At 36.2% G+C, this 18,349-nt stretch overlaps 1 protein-coding gene across 1 annotated transcript in view; it reads right to left on the bottom strand.

The window, feature by feature from the left end:
* rasgef1ba (RasGEF domain family, member 1Ba) overlaps positions 1 to 16,259 on the bottom strand; it is an 83,752-nt gene extending 67,493 nt beyond the window's left edge. The window contains exons 1-2 of the mRNA XM_051894028.1: positions 15,878 to 16,259; positions 1,311 to 1,358 (exon numbers count right to left, since the gene is read on the bottom strand). Of these exons, the coding sequence (XP_051749988.1) occupies positions 1,311 to 1,358; positions 15,878 to 15,946 (117 nt within the window). The 5' untranslated portion in view covers positions 15,947 to 16,259. The remainder of the gene's footprint in view (positions 1 to 1,310; positions 1,359 to 15,877) is intronic.
* Positions 16,260 to 18,349: the final 2,090 nt, after the last annotated feature.

The raw sequence follows: 18,349 nt of genomic DNA, 5'->3' as shown, positions 1-18,349 counted from the left end.
CTTCTCCCCCGATAGCTCAGTTTGGCCGGACGGCCAGCTCTAGGAAGGGCTCTGGTCATCCCAAACATCTTCCATTTAAAGATTATGGAGGCCACTGTGCTCTTAGGAACCTTAAGTGCAGCAGAAATTTTTTTGTAACCTTGGCCAGATCTGTGCCTTGCCACAATTCTGTCTCTGAGCTCTTCAGGCAGTTCCTTTGACCTCATGATTCTCATTTGCTCTGACATGCACTGTGAGCTTTAAGGTCTTGTATAGACAGGTGTGTGGCTTTCCTAATCAAGTCCAATCAGTATAATCAAACACAGCTGGACGCAAATGAAGGTGTAGAACCATCTCAAGGATGATCAGAAGAAATGGACAGCACCTGAGTTAAATATATGAGTGTCACAGCAAAGGGTCTGAATACATAGGACAATATGATATTTCAATTTTTCTTTTTTAATAAATCTGCAAAAATGTCAACAATTCTGTGTTTTTCTGTCAATATGGGGTGCTGTGTGTACATTAATGAGGAAAAAAAATGAACTTAAATGATTTTAGCAAATGGCTGCAATATAACAAAGAGTGAAAAATTTAAGGGGGTCTGAATACTTTCCGTACCCACTGTACATGACATAAGGGTGAGTAAGTGATGACAGAATTATTTGAGAGTGTATTTGTGTGGTTCTGTGATGCTTTTCAAAACATTGGGCATCATTCACTAATAATTTTACACAAAAAAGCACTCACACAATTTCACTTAGATTTACAAAAGGTATGTACACACATAAATTTGTTCTTATCCTCATTTTATTGTTGATGAATTAGTATTGAGTGTGTCATTTCAATAGTTCTAATCTGTATTGTAAATCTAGATTCAATTTTAGCACAAAATTAATGAATCATCGTTTCTGAATGAAAATGCTCGTACATAGATTTTACGCAAAATATGTGCATGTGCACAGTTAGTGAATGAGATCCATTGCAAAACTACCTCTCTATCGGATTAATATATTATTATTAATTATTCATTATGAAAATGATGTATTGATATATTAATATATATTACACCTAAAATTAAACACTATTTAAGTTCACAATGCTATTCAAGTAATCAGACGTGTGTTACAGTATATGTTACACACGTATATATATATATAAAGTATGTTTGGTGTATTGTAGGTCTGACTGTCAAAAAGCAGTTGCGGGAAAATATCATTGATGTTTCCTTCCTCAGGGTAACTGCAGCTTAAGCTCCAAAATCAATACTTCCGGTTCCATACAGGACATAACACAGGCAAACAGAGGAGAAACACAAATGGAAAACATACCCGTTGTTTGGTGACATGCCTCAGTCCGATGTGCGGCTGACTCCTGCACTGTAGAGGGGGGAAAAAAAGAGAATTTATTGCTCTAGTACACACACAGAGACACATTTTTCTACAGCTTAAAAGACTCAGATTTTTGCTTTCTCACTCTCTAAAAGTTTCAGAGAGCTTCAGTGAATATAATCAGAACTGATATTTGTAGAAGACAGTATTATAAACTGCATGACAGTTGTTAACACAAATCAAACACGGCAACCACACAAAGGTCATCTGAACAGAAAACATTACAAAACTTGACAGCACAGTTTATTCCAGGAGAATTTAACAAAGTATCCAATATTCTGTGCAGTGGACATGGATTTACATGGATACGGAAATAACAATTTAAGTCCGCAGCTTTTTAAACTCCTTAACTAAATGGTTTCTGAATCATAAGGAACCAGACATTTGATAGGTACTCCCTGTCAATACTCAAGTGAGTATAAAAATTACCACAATTTCACAAATTTCATCTAAAAATAATTGAGAAAAATTAAATGAGACCTAACGTGAAAAAAACAATATATATTTTTATGTTTTATTATGTGTTTTTATGTTCCTAGAGGCTAGAATACACAAATCTGATCAGACACTAGGCACTTGCCAACTTTGTAAATGGTTACGGGGAAAATCTGAGCATCATTCAGTAAATGACTAGTCGATCTAGTCGATCCGAACATCACAAACTCACACAGAAACTTGTGCCTCATTGCTAGGTGACACATAGCAAACAAAAACAGTAAGTGTTCTAAAATCAGTTGTGTGGATTTCAAACATGACTGATATCCTCCGACTAGATAGTCTGAATCTCACTACATGATTTTCTGTGAAAATCAGTCAACTACAGCTGCTCAAAATCTTCAGACTTGTTCTGACTTTCAGCAACTCTGGTAGACTCGCCCAGAATGTTAATCAGGGCAAATTTGGGCAAAATCATATCCCAGAGTATTCCACCCTTAGAAGTGTGTGGGAGCTTTTTTTTGAGTATGTGGTGCTCTTTTTGAAACATGTATGCCACATTTCAAACATGACGTGTGAAAGCAAATGAGCTTGGATTTTCATTCCAAAGACAAGCCTCAAAACGAGTCTGAAGTTGAGTCTGTCACTGCTCAGAGCCCGTACTTCACCAGCTGTATTAAAACACACACACACACACACACACACACACACACACCTTAGCTCACTCAAATCATGATGCTTCCTCACAGAACCAAAAAATAACCTCATATACTCTCACACACACACACAAACCACTCTGATAACCTCACTCAATTAAATGTCTAAATCTAAGATTTAAACACTGACCTGAAGCAGAGACCAACACTCTCCATGGAACAAAGCAATTACCTGTTGATTTTGCGACTCTAGAGAGAATTTATTCAGCTGATGTAGACAAAACATAGGGCCTGGGGTAACAACACCTGCTCCAAACCATTTAAGATGATGGACCTTTCCATAAGAGTTAAAACGATACAATGAAAAATAAGCCATTTCAATCCAAAAGCACAGAAAACTGTTTCCCATGTAAATTCATCAGTAAACTCAATATCTGAGAGTGAAACACATGCACAAATCATGAGAGAGGACAGACAATTGCAAACAGAAACCACGTCACATAAGAGTTCTTCATTATGAAGGAGCCCGGTTGCCTAGTTACCACAGCAGCCTGCTATGTGCACGTTTTTGGGCTGGTCTACAGAATCTGTCACAGTCCATTGTGACTGCTCCCTGAGAGGCTAAACGCCTCCACCAAGTAACGCATGTGAGTGTTTGTGTGTGTGGGAGGTAAGGTTATGACATAAGACACAGAGCGTTCTCCAGGTCTACAGTTGCCCAAAGGGGCCGTTGCACAAAATGCTTAGACTAGTTTTACTGTAGTCAAGTAAGCATCTAATTTTATTATTTACGACTGGTCATAACTTTAAAGGGTTAGTTCACCCAAAAATGAAATTTGTCATTTATTACTCACCCTCATGTTGTTCCACACCTGTAAGAATTTTGTTCATCTTCGGAACACAAATTAAGATATTTTTGATGAAATCCAAGTTTTTTTTTTGGTTTTTTTATCCTTCATAGAAAGCAACGTAATTACCGTCATTCAAGGTCCAGAAAGGTATTAAAGACATTGTTAAAATAGTCAGCGTGACTACAGGGGTTCAACCTTAATGTTATGAAGCGACGAGAATACTTTGTGTGCAAAAACAAAACAAAAATAACGACTTTATTCAACAATTTATTCTCTACCCTTTTAGTCTTGTACACAGTTGACACAGTGAACAGTGCAGGGTTTCCATGTTACGTCCGAACGCCAGCTCAGTATTGGCCGACGCTGTTCACATGAGCATCAGGACGCATACATATGATGCTGACGTCGGAGCTGGCCAATACAGAGTCGACATTCTGACGTAGAACACGGAAGCTCTGCACTGTCTATACAACATAAACAGCAAAGGAGACTGACAGGGTAGAGAAGAAATTGTTGAATAAAGTCAATTGATTAATTGATTAATTATTAATTAATCAATTTTTAATTGACCTTAAATTACTGTAATTATATTGCTTTCTATGAGGGATAAAAAAGAAACTTGGATTTAATCAAAAATATCTGAATTTGTGTTCCATATATAAACGAAGGTCTTACGGGTTTGGAACGACACGAGGGTGAGTAATTAATGACAGAAATTTAATTTTTGGGTGAAAGTTAAGTTAGTTATATAAAAACCTAGATTGGTCTTATTTGAATCTTAAAAGTAAGACTGATTACCCAGTGGCTAACTGCTAGTTGGGTAACGTGGGTGATTACGTGCAGAAGGCTTCAACTGATATCTGCATTCAGGGGATAATACATGTTAGTTTTGTTCAAAAATATAAGCTGCCTACCTAGGCATTATTTTAAGACATCATAAGAGAACTCCTAACATGAAGGCTGTTACAAAAGGTGCCCCATTTTGTCCACATTATAAGGCAGCATCGCATGTGTCTTTCATGAAGAATTCCAGAATACGCCAAGCTCAGGGAAACAATCCGTCAAAAACAGTGGATGATGCAAGAGCAATATTGAATATAAAGATAATGTATTCAATACCAGAAAGCATTTTTAAAAAATCATCCAATCTAATGACAATTTCACTCAAAATTTGTGTGCACTATGTATTTTTAAATTTAGAGTAGCATAATTTTTCCTCAAATCTTGCCCCAGAGCCGATTTCATTTTCAACTCAGTCAAGTATTCACCTTTCAAGAAAAGATAAGACTTCATGGATTCAGTTCAGAGTTCAGAAATATCCTGGATCAGTCCGGTCACGACAAACAGTAATGCGGTCTTTTAAGGTGTCTAGTATTTCAGTATGTAGGCAGGGTGTGCACTGAACTGGTTTGAAAGGAAAATAAAAACAAACACTTATAGTATCGTGTTGTTAGCTTAGCAACATGCTAACAGTGAACCCTAATGAAATCAAATGAGAGTAGAGTGCCATTTGCTTTCCATAAGGAGCTCTGTTTGTTTAATGCTCCATGTAGTCCAGCGTAGACCAGTCCAAATCACTTCTGAGGTTCATTACAGTTATGATGACCAATCTTTTTTTATATATATATTTTGTACTGTAAGAACAGTAATTTAACTTTGATTAAAGAAAGTCAAAACTCTGACAAGTAGCTCTGACAAAAATCAACTGACTACTAAGGCAGCACAGAGTTTCTAAAAGAGCAAAAAAAAAGAAAAAAAAAACAAAACCTTACTTTCCTTTTAAACTTTTTCCAGTATTGCAGTGTAGCATTGTTCATGCACCTTCTTATAGAAGCTGTGCTTTAGGTATTCAAAAGACACTTGATAACCAATGAGCAGCAGCCTATCTCAAGGACATGGTGGATGACAACTAGTCTCTGATCTTACATCTCTGGTAAAAGGAGAGGAGAGGAGATAAAATGGTGTTGGTGAATCTAGAACAGCAATACAGCGGATATATATATATATATATATATATATATATCGAAAGGGCTCCTGCATTACATATGTGATATCCAAAACACAATTGTCAACACTAAGTTTTTTTGTTTGTTTGTTTTTTGTTTTTTGTCTGGCTGTGGTGAGTTTAATAGTTGAAAATAATTATGAATTCTTTAGACTCTGATGCAAATACTTGATTTGTCGATATTTAAAATAATAAATAGTATTTTTGAATCTGACGTTGATCCATATTAAATTTTCATTTGCATTCGATTGCAAAATTTCACTAACAATACAAACATTTTTCTCTGCTTTTTACCCAGTACTCCCTGGAAAGAAAACACGCCACATTAGATCAAACTGAATGCACCTCTAGAAGACAAATAAGGCTGTATGAAAGAAGTCTTCAGCTTATGTTTTAAACATTTTCGTTAAATAGGTGTGATTGGGAGGGGGTGCTGACATCATTAACCCATTTAATGCCAAGTGCCAATCAAACCAAACCCCAGACTGAGATGATGAAGTAAAAGCATCTATATGCAAGACACAAATGTCAAGGACGGCAAGGATCAAATGGGCATATATGAGCAGAATGTCATTACAGTAAATGGCAAAGAAACCCAATAAAGTGCTGTAATTAATACAATCAAATTCTCTCAAAAGCAAAGTCAAATGCAGCATGAGTAATAGTTCAGTGGCTGTTACTCAAGACAACAAATGTTTAAGTACAATTCATAGTATTTGTGGACTAAATATCTCAAAAAGCTGTTGCCTTTATAGCACACAAATGATCAGTGTGAACAAATGCAGCTCCTTTAAAATGTAAACATTCAATTCTTTAGCACAGTGATAATTATATAACATCACTGCATTATTTTAATTCAAGGCCTGTAATACATAGAGAGTTATCCATTAACATTCCCAATCATCTCAATGGTAGTTTCTCGGCAAGAAATAGGCGATTTGTCATCTTTTAGATCCAGATTGTATCTTTCCATTAGGCTAACTGGGTCATGTTAACCTGCCAAACTTTGAACATTTATTTTAATACAGTAAAAACAATAATATTGTTAAATAGCCAATTATTACAATTTACGTTTTCAGCAGTCATTACTCCAGTCTTCAGTGTCACATTATCCTTCAGAATTCATTCTAACATACTGATTTGGTGCTCAAGAAACATTTCTTATTATTATTAGTGTTGCAAACAGTTGTGCTGCTAAATATTTTTGTGGATACAGTTTTGTTTAGGATTCTTTGATCATTACAAACTTCAAACGAACAGCATTTATTTAAAATATTTTTTGTAACACTATAAATGTCTGTACTGATCAATTTAATACTATTAATTTCTTACATAAAAGAATCAATTTTGAATAGTGTATATACGCCCTACTTTCACTTGAGGAACTTTAGAGATTTCAAGGAACAAAACTGTTGATAATAATGCTTTCATAGCAATAGCTGCTTTGGAGAAACTTGTAGACAATCAAATACCAAAGTGTTTCTTCATCAGGGTCAAACAAAGCTATGCAGAGTATTTCTGAGGACTTTTGGAATTCGCTGACAGAATTAATATAAATATTTTCTTTAAAGCATTTCAACTGTCTAAACAAGAGGCATATTACCACATTATCACACGCCATCCCTTTCCGTTCCCTTCTTTTCAACACACGAGCACTTACAAAACGCTGACCTTGGCTAAGGCAGCCGGTCGAGCCTAGTAAAAGTGTGGATAGCACAGAGGCAGCCGCTCCATCCAGCGGGCATCCATTTTATCAGCACCAGGGTGACTGAGTGCATGGCTGTCATGGGGATGAGATACGGCAGGCTGAGGTCCCATCAGTGCACTAACATCTGATGTCCTGACAGTGTCTGCTCACCCCTGGCCCGCCCAGCTGCGAGTCCTCTCTCACAGTGTGTGACAGGCAGCTAATGCAGAGAACATGCCTCATAAAACAAAAGGAATGAATAACGTAGAGGTTCTTTTTTACAGTTCAGGATAAATTACCTTGACATCTTGAGAAAGGTTTTCAAAGAAAGCCAATATGATATTTTATTGCCCCAGTCTTGCTTTTGAAGGCTCACTGGAGTATTGGAGCTTTCATATAATTACAAAAGCCATGTTTAAGGCATATTCAAAAACAATCGCATTAAGAGATGGAAATCTGAATGACTGAAGATGGTAGAGAATATCATTCATGTCTTCAATATACAAGGTCTGAAAGCACATTGAAAATCTGGCATTCAGAATCTAAATGAAACCTGGACATAAAGTTTTTAGATTTAACTACATATTATTTCTAGGTCACCAATAAAATAAGTTAATTCACACTGACCATGTGAATGAACCCCTTTGTACAAAAAAATCAGATGTTTTATATTTATAAACAAATTGTACTGTGGATCTTATTAAATTATTTAAAATATATATTAAATTTATTACTTCCACTTTTTAAAGTGGGTCTTTGGACGGGGTTTAGAAATGTACAGAGCCCCCTTGTGGCACATTTGAAACAACTGAAACAGAGTTTATACAAATTAACCAAGGTTTGTGCAAATTAGCCTCTTATTATTTAGGTTGAGGGAGCTTCCCATGATTTAGAAACACAGCTGCTTATGAAAGCACAAGAGGCATTAGATACAATATGCAGGCAACCAAGCGTTCATTAAAAATCTTTCTGGCAAGCACCTTTTCCATTGTAAGTCCCTTCGCTTAATTCGCCGCCAAGATCTCTGCTGATTAGCTTGTTATGTGTGAGTGACATGTCTCTCTTTTGAGACCTTGAGCCTGATGATTCCTTGTTCCAAACAGCAGGTGGATTGAACGGAGCCTTTGTTCATGACTAACGAGACACAAAGAAGATTGACACATGGCATCGGGAGGAGAAGGTCTCCAAGGGAAGCGTTGTTTGATGAGATTATGCTGTGGAAACAAAACTGAGGCTTTCCCTGTTTTCCCAGGGAAAAAAATCCTTCAAATTAATTCACTGTGAGAGGAAAGAGGAAATTAATAAAGAAAAAAAAAAAAAAGTGTTGAATGTGTGTCAGAGCATCTGAAGACAACCATTTCTGTGTAGCTTTGGAAATAATTGTGATGTTAATGGTTGATCATCATGATCATCATAATCAGCATACAAGGACCGGCTTAAAAAAAAAAAAACATTTTAAAAGAAACAATCAATAAACAATAATGGACTGGGTATATCTACTCTCTTCTCAGTATGCTTATGTCTTCAAGTGAAAAGCCACAATAATGCCCAAGAAAGAGGGATCCATTACCCCAAAGTCAAAAATTTGTCATTAAAATGGAAATTGCCTCAGATAAGAGTCAATGAAGGTCAATTAAAAACTCTAATAGGCACAAAAAGAGATAAAGCCTTCAAAGCCCTTTCAGCAGAAAATAACTGCACATACTGTATGACAAACGTAGACCTCAGAGAATACATTTATGAAAATGAAATCATTCTTACATGGGAAGCACATAATAACAAAAAAAAAAAAAAACTTAATTCAAACCATTATATTAACCGTTATCAAGATTATAATTATTATAAGCCATATTACTGTCTGAACAGATTTCCATATTTTTCAAAAATGCAATTATGATGGCATTGTAAACCTTAATGGTTTAAAGCTGCTATGAATAATTTGCATTAAAACATGGCTTCTAACAAATGTTACTTAATAATCATGTAAATGAAGCCATAAATTGTTAACAATACATAAAGTATGTTTTCATGGTCTGAGAAATTCACGATTGGTGATACTTTAAAATTTTGCTTGGATCTTGTGTCGATTTATCCATTGATTTAACCAACTTAATACATATATTATATTATATAACTTTATTATGTTAAATAACTTTCTGCTAAATAACTCCTCTTGTGCTCCATGCAAGAAAGTCATACTAATTGTTATTACATGAATGAAGGTAAATGACAGAAGTTTCATTTTTAGGTGAACTTAAGATAACAATAGCATAGCACATAGTAGCACTATCAACACGCTTTTGACAAAAAAAAGAAAAAAAAATATCAGCATAAAGGCAGTGAAAAAGGAAATAGGGTCAAATTAATCTCTAACTTAAACATACACCATAGAAAAAGACAATAGTGATACAGACAGCTGTATATGTAAAGGAGCACAGACAAAATGCATAACTGAACCAACAACAACAAAATACAATGAAAAAAAACAAAAAACAAAATACACACAACTCTGTACTACTCAGCATGAACTATATTCCCTTCCGCTTAGGAAAAAAAAAAGGTTTTGTGGTTACCTCATGACTGATTGTGGCCAGTGAAAGCCATTACGTTGCACATTATTTTGCAATGCATTTTATTTCTGCGAGTCAACCATGTTTAAACACAAACATGCTAGTTTCAGCTATCCAGCCATAGAACACAGCACATTCAATGCTGAAGGACATTGAATCGTCTATGAATTTACCTACCACCAAAAGACTTTTGACTGAAAGAGTGGGTAGGTCGCATGTTTCAAAGGTCTGGCCTTCACTTTCCTGTTGTGCTGCAAACTGAAAATCCATTAAAAACTAGCTGCTTTACGTCTCTTTCTATCCTACAACTTATATTTCTTTCTAAAGATGACCGAGGGACAAGGAAAAATGTCAACACTCAGGAACAAGTCGGCGCAGATGGCCTAGTGGTTAGTGCACCGACATAAGGCGCAAATGCGTTCACGGCGACCCGAGTTCGATTCCTGTCTTGAGGTCCTTTGCCGATCCCGACCCCCTCTCTCCGCCCAGTGCTTTCCTGTCTGCTCTCTACTGTCCTCGCCGAATAAAGGCACAAAAAAGCCCATAAATATAACTTTTAAAAAAAAAAAAAAGAAAAAAAAAAAAAACACTCAGGAACAAGCATAAATGTCAGTCTATTGTCCAAACAGATGATAAAACTGACATCAGTCACACAGAAGTGTTTCATCGAAGCATTTGAGTGTATAGAAAAATGTGCAATCTTTCACAACCTTTTTACAGACATTGTAAAAATAATAAGCAGCATATTCTGTTGAATCTGCAACATTTCTTACTGATGTTTTGTGAACATTTTGATATCTTAAAGGTCACTTGCTTCCACTATCTGGAAATCTTGTTATTTTCCAGTAAATGTCCCTGTGTTATCCCTAAAATATATGCAGAAATTACAAGTGAAATATGCTGATCAGGCTGAGAATGGGTAAGGCATCATCTTTCCTGCATGTTTATGCTGATCTATCTGTAACCTCCATATCCTTGAGAACTCAACTAATAACCGCACTGATCACACTCATCTCTACATGTATGGTTTTGTAAAGGAAGTAATCATGACCAATTGTTCTCTTTAGCAATTTTTCATTAAATTGATAAAGATGAAGCAGCACGTTTTCTTCTAGACACTTCTGCATGAAACCAACATATTAAGCAGATTTCAGTGTCAAAACAACAAAAGACACACACAAAACTGAATGGTAAACAGTGGTTCTCTTTTGAAATTGCCTCTCTAAACACTGCCTCACAGTGGAAACACTAGGTGAAAAAGGTTACATTCAAAAACTTTAAATAAACACTATGCTTTGACTATGCATGCTCAATGCTCATGACAAACTATATCAAAACCTATATTAACAATCAAGTTGTCTATTAGCCTTGTTCGAATGAATGAAATTGGGGGAAAAAACACTTTGAGAGAACTAGTTTTTTAGTTACATTTGTAATTTTGCATATCAAACTAGTGAACATAAAGTGTGTTTAAAGCTAATTGATACCAGCTTTAGATTTAGCTTTAGAGAAAGCTGCGACTTTCTGGATAAAAGTACAGAGATTGCAGCATAAATCCTTGTCATAAGGTCCAGTCGTTTCTAAGCTCACACCAACAGAGTCAATTACCCAGCAATTGTCAGTTTAAGGGAAGAAATGGGTTCAGTTTTAGCTGGCAGCATTTCAGCGTCCACTATGAAATAGCCTGTCGGGAACACTGACATCCTGACGTGGTTCTGATTAGGAGTGAAGCTGAGAGCATATGCCCTCTAAATGAAAACTCCTCTCAGGATGGGATTCTGCTTTCTCATCCCTCCATATCTCAAAATCCATTTATAAAGTTGACATTTGTTTGGGTGCTATTACTCTACACATCTTTCAGACAACTGAAAAATGTTTGAAAGATATAGTGGCAGCCCTGATTTGCATGGTGCCCTTGGCAAGATCATACATGGATGACAATGTTGAAATCCTTTTATTATGGTACGGTACATCTACTGTTTTATTGCTGTAAAAAAAAAAAAATCCCTTTCTATTCAAAAATACACTGGGTTATTTTTTTTACCCATGTCCTTGGTTGAGCCTGTTGGGCCACACAGTGGTTGTGTAGTGTATTTTACAATTTTTTACATGATTTAAAGGATTAGTTCACTTTCAAATGAAAATTACCCCAAGCTTTACTCACCCTCAAGCCATCCTGTATATGACTTTCTTCTTTCTGATGAACACAATCGGAGATATATTAATAAATATCCTGACGCATCCGAGCTTTATAATGGTAGAGAGCGGGATCAACGAGTATGATCTGAAGAAAATGCCTCCATTCACATCCATCCATCATAAACATACTCCACACGGCTCCGGGGGGTTAAAGAAGTAGTTCACTTTGAAAGCTAAGCGATGCATTTGTGTAAAAAAAAAAAAAAAAAAAAAAATCCATATTTAACAAGTTATGAAGTAAAATATCTAGCTTCCACCAGACCGCCTTCCGTACTGTACTTACGAAGAAAGTGTAAAACTCTCGCAGTTCAAAAAGCTTACGCTACATCCTACGCCTTCCCTATTCAACTTACGGAAAAAGCTTAACTGACGCGATGCCAGTTCCGTCTTTTTCATAAGTTGAATACAGAAGGCTGTCTGGCGGAAGCTAGATATTTTACTTAATAACTTGTTAAATATGCATTTTTTTTTTACACAAACGCATCGCTTCACTTCAGAAGGCCTTTATTAACCCCCCGGAGCCGTGTGGAGTATGTTTATGATGGATAGATGTGGATTGAGGCACTTTCTTCAGCTCATACTCGTTGATCCTGCTCACTGCCATTATAAAGCTCGGATGCGTCAGGATATTTATTAATATATCTCTGATTGTGTTCATCAGAAAGAAGAAAGTCATATACACCTAGAATGGCTTGAGAGTGAGTAAAGCTTGGGGTAATTTTCATTTGAAAGTGAACTAATCCTTTAAGTTAATCTGAAAAAAAAAAATGAACCCATGTATGAGGTAAAATAAGATTTCTGTAAAGATTAACTAGCATAAATCAACCCATTATGCTGAGTTAAATGAACAACCCATCATGCTAGGTTTAAATAACCCACAGTTGGGTTTGTCCATATTTGACCCAGCAGTGGGTTGCAAAATAACTCGAATTCAGTTATTTTCAACCCAACGATTTTTAGAGTAGAATAAATACTAAAATTTAGATTTTAGATTTAGAGAAACACGCTTATAAATACAAAAAAAAAAAAAAAAAGTCACATGGCTCTGCATATCAGATTATATATATATTTGAAGCAGAGGTGCATTTTATTTTGTGATTTGGTTATCTTGACCTAGGCTATACTATATTGTTTCAGGAAGAGGACATCATTAATTCATAAATAAATTAATTTAAATTAATTTAACACAAATGCTTGATTCCAATAAAAATGTGTTGAGTAGGTTTCCTTTGAGGGGAAAAATGTATGTAAAAGGGCTTAAATGCTATAAAAACAGATAAATTAATAAAACAACATTTAGATTTAATCAAATTAAAAAAAGATAAAACTTTGCTATAAAATGTATCAAAATAAGGTTAGGATCCTTGCAAGTACAAATTAGACAAACTATATGATTTTAGATAAATAATAATAATAATTCAAGCAGCCATATGTATGTGGGGGAGTAAAGTGTGGGTGTGTGTGATGTTTGTGCGTGTTCATGTGTGCTCACCTTGCCTGACTCAATCTCATGCTGAGTGTCAAACAAGTGACCACAGGACACTAATGAGGACCAGATCTGAGCCAACTCAACATTCAACACCTACACCCTCCACACCACAATCTGACCCTTCTCAAATCATTTCAACTCTTTTACTGAACATTTTTAGAAAGCTAAGTAAGCCACAAACCATGTAAACTTTAAAACAACCAATACAACAAACCCAAACCTAATCTAACCACTATTCTCTAACCCAGTGGCTCTCAAGCATTTTGACCTGAAGGCCCCACATTGTCCAACACATTACTTGAAGGCACCCCACATTTCCTAAAGTATCTCTGTGGAAATTATGACAGCACCACTTGTTTTAAAACTTTTTATTAACAGAAACTATGAATTACACTCCATTTTTTGTCATAGTTTATGATTATATATTTTTATTAATATGTTGTTTTCTCTATAATGAAATAGTGTGTATTTAGTGGATTATGGATCATGTTTAACAAATGTAACCCTGGACCACAAAACCAGTCATAAGTAGCACAGGTATATTTGTAGCAATAGCCAGTTTTTATTTTTGTAAGTAATATGCATTGCTAAGGACTTCATTTGGACAACTTCAGATTTTAAAATAGTTGTATCTCTGCAAAATATTGTCCAATCCTAACAATATTGTCCAATCCTTATTTATTCAGCTTTCAGATGATGTATAAATTTGACCCTTAAAAAAAATTGACCCTTATGACTGGTTTTGTGGTCCAGGGTCACAAATAAAAAAAGTGACCATTAGTTCATACTCTGTATAATCACCTTTTCTGTGATTGGCCAGTTTGTTGTGATTGTTTCAGTCATTTACTAAACTGAATACATTTTTTTAATATTTAAAAGGTGTTAACTGTAATCTTACACTGCACAATGATAACTTACAAAGGATTAAATATCACAATTATTTAATGAATGAAGCACACAAAACTGTATGACAAAGCCCTAAAACAGACAATTAATCGTCAAAGCCCTAAAACTGGCAATTAATCAGCATAACCCCAATTATTTTTCAGACAATTACTCATCAGCCAAATCGTGACAGGCCTACTATGAGTGTTGATCTATTTTAAACAAAATTAAAAGATTATTATTAGAATAATTTTGTGATTCTATAAGATTCAAGATTCTGATTTTGGTTTTTCAATAAAAATGATAATTATTGAGGTAAATTTAGCCATCCTGTGGCCCCCTTGAAGTCTGCTGAGGCCCCCTGGTTGAGAACCAGTGCTCTAACCCAAACTAACCTAAAACACATACAAGCCAAACAAACCAAAACAAACTGCACTCAACAGACCTAAACCTAAATTTGACAAAACCCAACTACCTAAACAACTCTGTAGGCCGGTTATTCTTACAACATTCCCTAATCAAATGTACGACTTAAGTTAAAGATCAATTAAGAGAAATGCAAAACAACAGGACAAAAGATACACAGAGTGTTTAAAATATAAACAGCAACACAGGGGAATAAAGGCATCATGAGATTAGAGGCAAAGGCTGATCTGATGGCTTTGTGCAGATCCAAACAGAATATTCTCTTATATAACGGCCCGTGCGCTAATCCCTCAACACCACTGTACTGCAGTTGTTCTTCATTCAATGTACTGCCATTACAGGCCGATTATGACCATCAGCAACACATTTCGAGAGATAATTGAAAGCATAGATTCATCGGGTGCTCACACACACTGATTTGAAATAGCTTGATCTGGGGATTATAAAGTAAATCAAGCCAAGCAGCAGCTGACATGATCCAAGCAAACCATCCAAACAAACATATTTTCACAAGACAGGGAGTGTGTTGCCCTCACAAGGTGCATGCATATGTGGGGGTTTACCAAAGGCAGGATACAAAGTATTTGTGCTAATTCATAATCCATTGACTGCACAGTTGAAGAAGCAGCACAACACAAAGCACACTTTTAAACAAAAAAACATGCAGTTTTTATTATTACAACAATAGTCCAATTAGGCTCATACATGATTTAAAGTGAATTTTGTTATATTGGTTGGTAGGCTTTGTTTTGACTATTAAATGGACCTTTTGGACTTCAGTAACTACATTTCATGCCATCCATCTCGTCATTTGTTGTGTTTGAGCTTCCAGATATGCTGTTTTGAGTAAAAGTGCAATTTCCCCTGACACACTGACCCAAATACAATCTGGAGCTTCTTAAGGACATTAAGGATGACTTCTTTCATTAACTTTTAACAATTTAGGTTTCAGATCCAGCTGAACACAGTTTTATACATGAAAATCTTCTTATGTAGGCTATTTGTTTAGGTAAAAGTGATATAATATATATGCTTTAACCATTATTTTTCACTGCTCAGGTGAGCCACCCATTGTGTGGCAGCAGCATTAACAAACTGTGCAAGGACCAATCTGCCTCCACTAAACTGAGCATCGCTTTAATAGCTTAAACAACCAGATTACTACAAGATGCATTTTTTTAATTAAACGGCAAGTAAACAAACACAAATCACTGTAACATTAAACCTTTAAAGATCTCAGAAAATAAAGAGCTTGGTCTAACACTGACACTAGTAACATGAAAAGAAACAGACTTTAATCTCACCTCGAACATGGGAGATGCTCCTTTTTCGGGCAGTGTACATCCCAGCAGCTCGGCGAGGAACTTTGCCATATAAATATGTGTTGTGTGTTTCACCGGTAGATTGAAAACGCCGCTGGCTGTTGTTACTCTCACTACAGTGCCCACAGGTAGTCTTGTTCCAGTAGCGGTTTCCTACAGCACAACAGACCGATTTTTCGCTCCTTGGATTTTCCTTTCAGCATTTCTTTCACTCTGAACTCATAGGAGTCATTTTAAAGGTGTGACAGCTCATTGTCTTTGTCTAGTGAAGAGCGCGTGTATCCGCATACAGCCGCTCGCGAGCGCGGTGGAGTCGAGCTCATTGAACGCCACTTGTAATCCTCGTGTAGGGGAAGGAGGGAGGGACCGGTGAGGGGACGCCAGATACACGTAAAGCTCCGACAGGTTGCTTCTTTCTGAAATCTAAAGGAAGTTTTCTGGCTGTTATAATACTAGTATGACATTATCACAAATGCTGCTGTTTTACCGAGACCACACTTGCACGTCGAAGCCTTCAAAGCACATGCCTTATGAGAAAAGCACACAAATGATAGGCTATAAACCTGTTAAAAGTTATAGGCCTATTTAGGATCATATATTAGATTAGATGACATGCTTATTAGTGCCAATTTTGGAGTGAGTCCAAAATTATTTGATTTTAGTGAGAGCTTTTTTATGGGTGAGCCCCCTTTCCCTTGTCCAATGAGTTATGCAAGTATGCATCGTCCTTTAGAGTCAAATCTTTTCAGCTAGCCTAATTAGTCGATCCGTACACGGGAATTGATCTGGGCTGCATTTCCCAAAAGCATCTTAAGCCAGTAAGTAGATCAACCTTTTACAACCTTTGCCACGAATGGTCTCTACAATCAAGCTCACTATACTTTTGAGAAACGCAGCCCTGAATTATTCGTTCAAAATTCGGTTCAACTCACTGTCAGACAGCGGTTAACAACTCACTGGATGGGAAATTTATTCGTGATTAATGACTTAAAGTCATTATGAAATTAAAATTGACAATTCTTATTTTTCTATGTAATATTGGAGTAGCCTATTTATAAATGATTTATCCGTGTACACATCATTATTTTTTTATAAATTAATGTGCATGTTGTATTCTTTAATCAAAATAACCTCCCACTTGCAGTGACATCTCTTCTCATCTTGAATGAAGTGTTTACTGGCGCGAGGGCGGGACAACCTGTCACTCACATGAGATCACAACCATAGCAAACCACAATGATCCAATCAATTCCCAATGGACAAGATCAAGTCCCAGTCCCATCCTACATTTTTTCCCATTTGAGAAGCTGTTTGATACTTTTATGGTGCTTTTATGAAGCCTAAATACTCTAATCCCCAATCATTGTGAACGCATGGAAAAATAGCAAAAATTTTGTGTTAAACAAAAGAAAAATAAAGTCATAGAAATCTGGAATGTCTAACTGCTCAGAAACGTCCAGATGCATTCTATAATGTTGTAACTTCTTCCTGAGTCTCTCCATCAGTGTCTGAAAAAATCATCATTTTGGCTGTGTGAGACTCTCCAGCTTTGTTGTTGAGCAGCGAGCTGTTAAAGCTCCGCCCTCTTCTGTCAGTTTTGAAGCCTAAATACTCTAATCCCCAATTATTGTGATGCATGGAAAAATGGCAAATAGTAGCCTACATTATTAAAATGTCTCCTTTTTGTGTTAAACAAAAGAAAAATAAAGAGATTTGGAATGGCAGAATTTTCATTTAACTTTCTCTTTAAGAGAAAACAAAGTAGAATGCAATGGGCAAATTACTGAATAAATATTGGCGATTTATACAGATGGAGCATGATTCAGTAATTAGGTTAATAATGTTTGTGATGAGGTGATAATAAATAGCATTATTTATACAGTGGAGTGTGACTATTCGAGTGTGGTGCTGAGAGGTTGGCTGGTGTTCAGTCATAATGCCATTTGAAGTTGTAATTCAACAGCCTGCCGATGCGGGACATGATGCCTGATGGAAGCAGCGAGAGCAGTCCATGAGTGGCTGGGGTCTCTGGAGACTTTCTTTCCTCATGTCCTGGAGATGACCTGAATGTATAAAAACCCTGCTTAAAATCAAATGTGCTCCCAAATGTGTTCAGAGCATTTTAACATTGACTGATGGACTGGTGAACATACATAATGCAAACAGAACAGCAGGATAAAGAGACTCGCACTCAGTCTGTCCCTGGCATGAAATCATAATTCACACTTTAATGTTTATCAAATGTGACTGAGAATCACAAATCAAATGGTTGCCCAGTGGTCATAAGCATGTGTGTGGCAGTGCTGGCGGTCTGTGATTAGGCACATTTGATGCAAATTGTGTTTTGCCATCACTGTCAGAAATCCAGAATCACATGTCCTAAGGCTCGAGCTGCTGCACCTCTGAAAAAAACCTTCACTTAACATCTATTACAGTTTGTTCCCTTCTGTTTTA

The sequence above is a fragment of the Ctenopharyngodon idella genome, chromosome 5, assembly GCF_019924925.1.
Source record: "Ctenopharyngodon idella isolate HZGC_01 chromosome 5, HZGC01, whole genome shotgun sequence".
Taxonomy (NCBI): Eukaryota; Metazoa; Chordata; class Actinopteri; order Cypriniformes; family Xenocyprididae; genus Ctenopharyngodon; species Ctenopharyngodon idella.
This window is presented reverse-complemented; position numbering and strand designations above follow the sequence as displayed.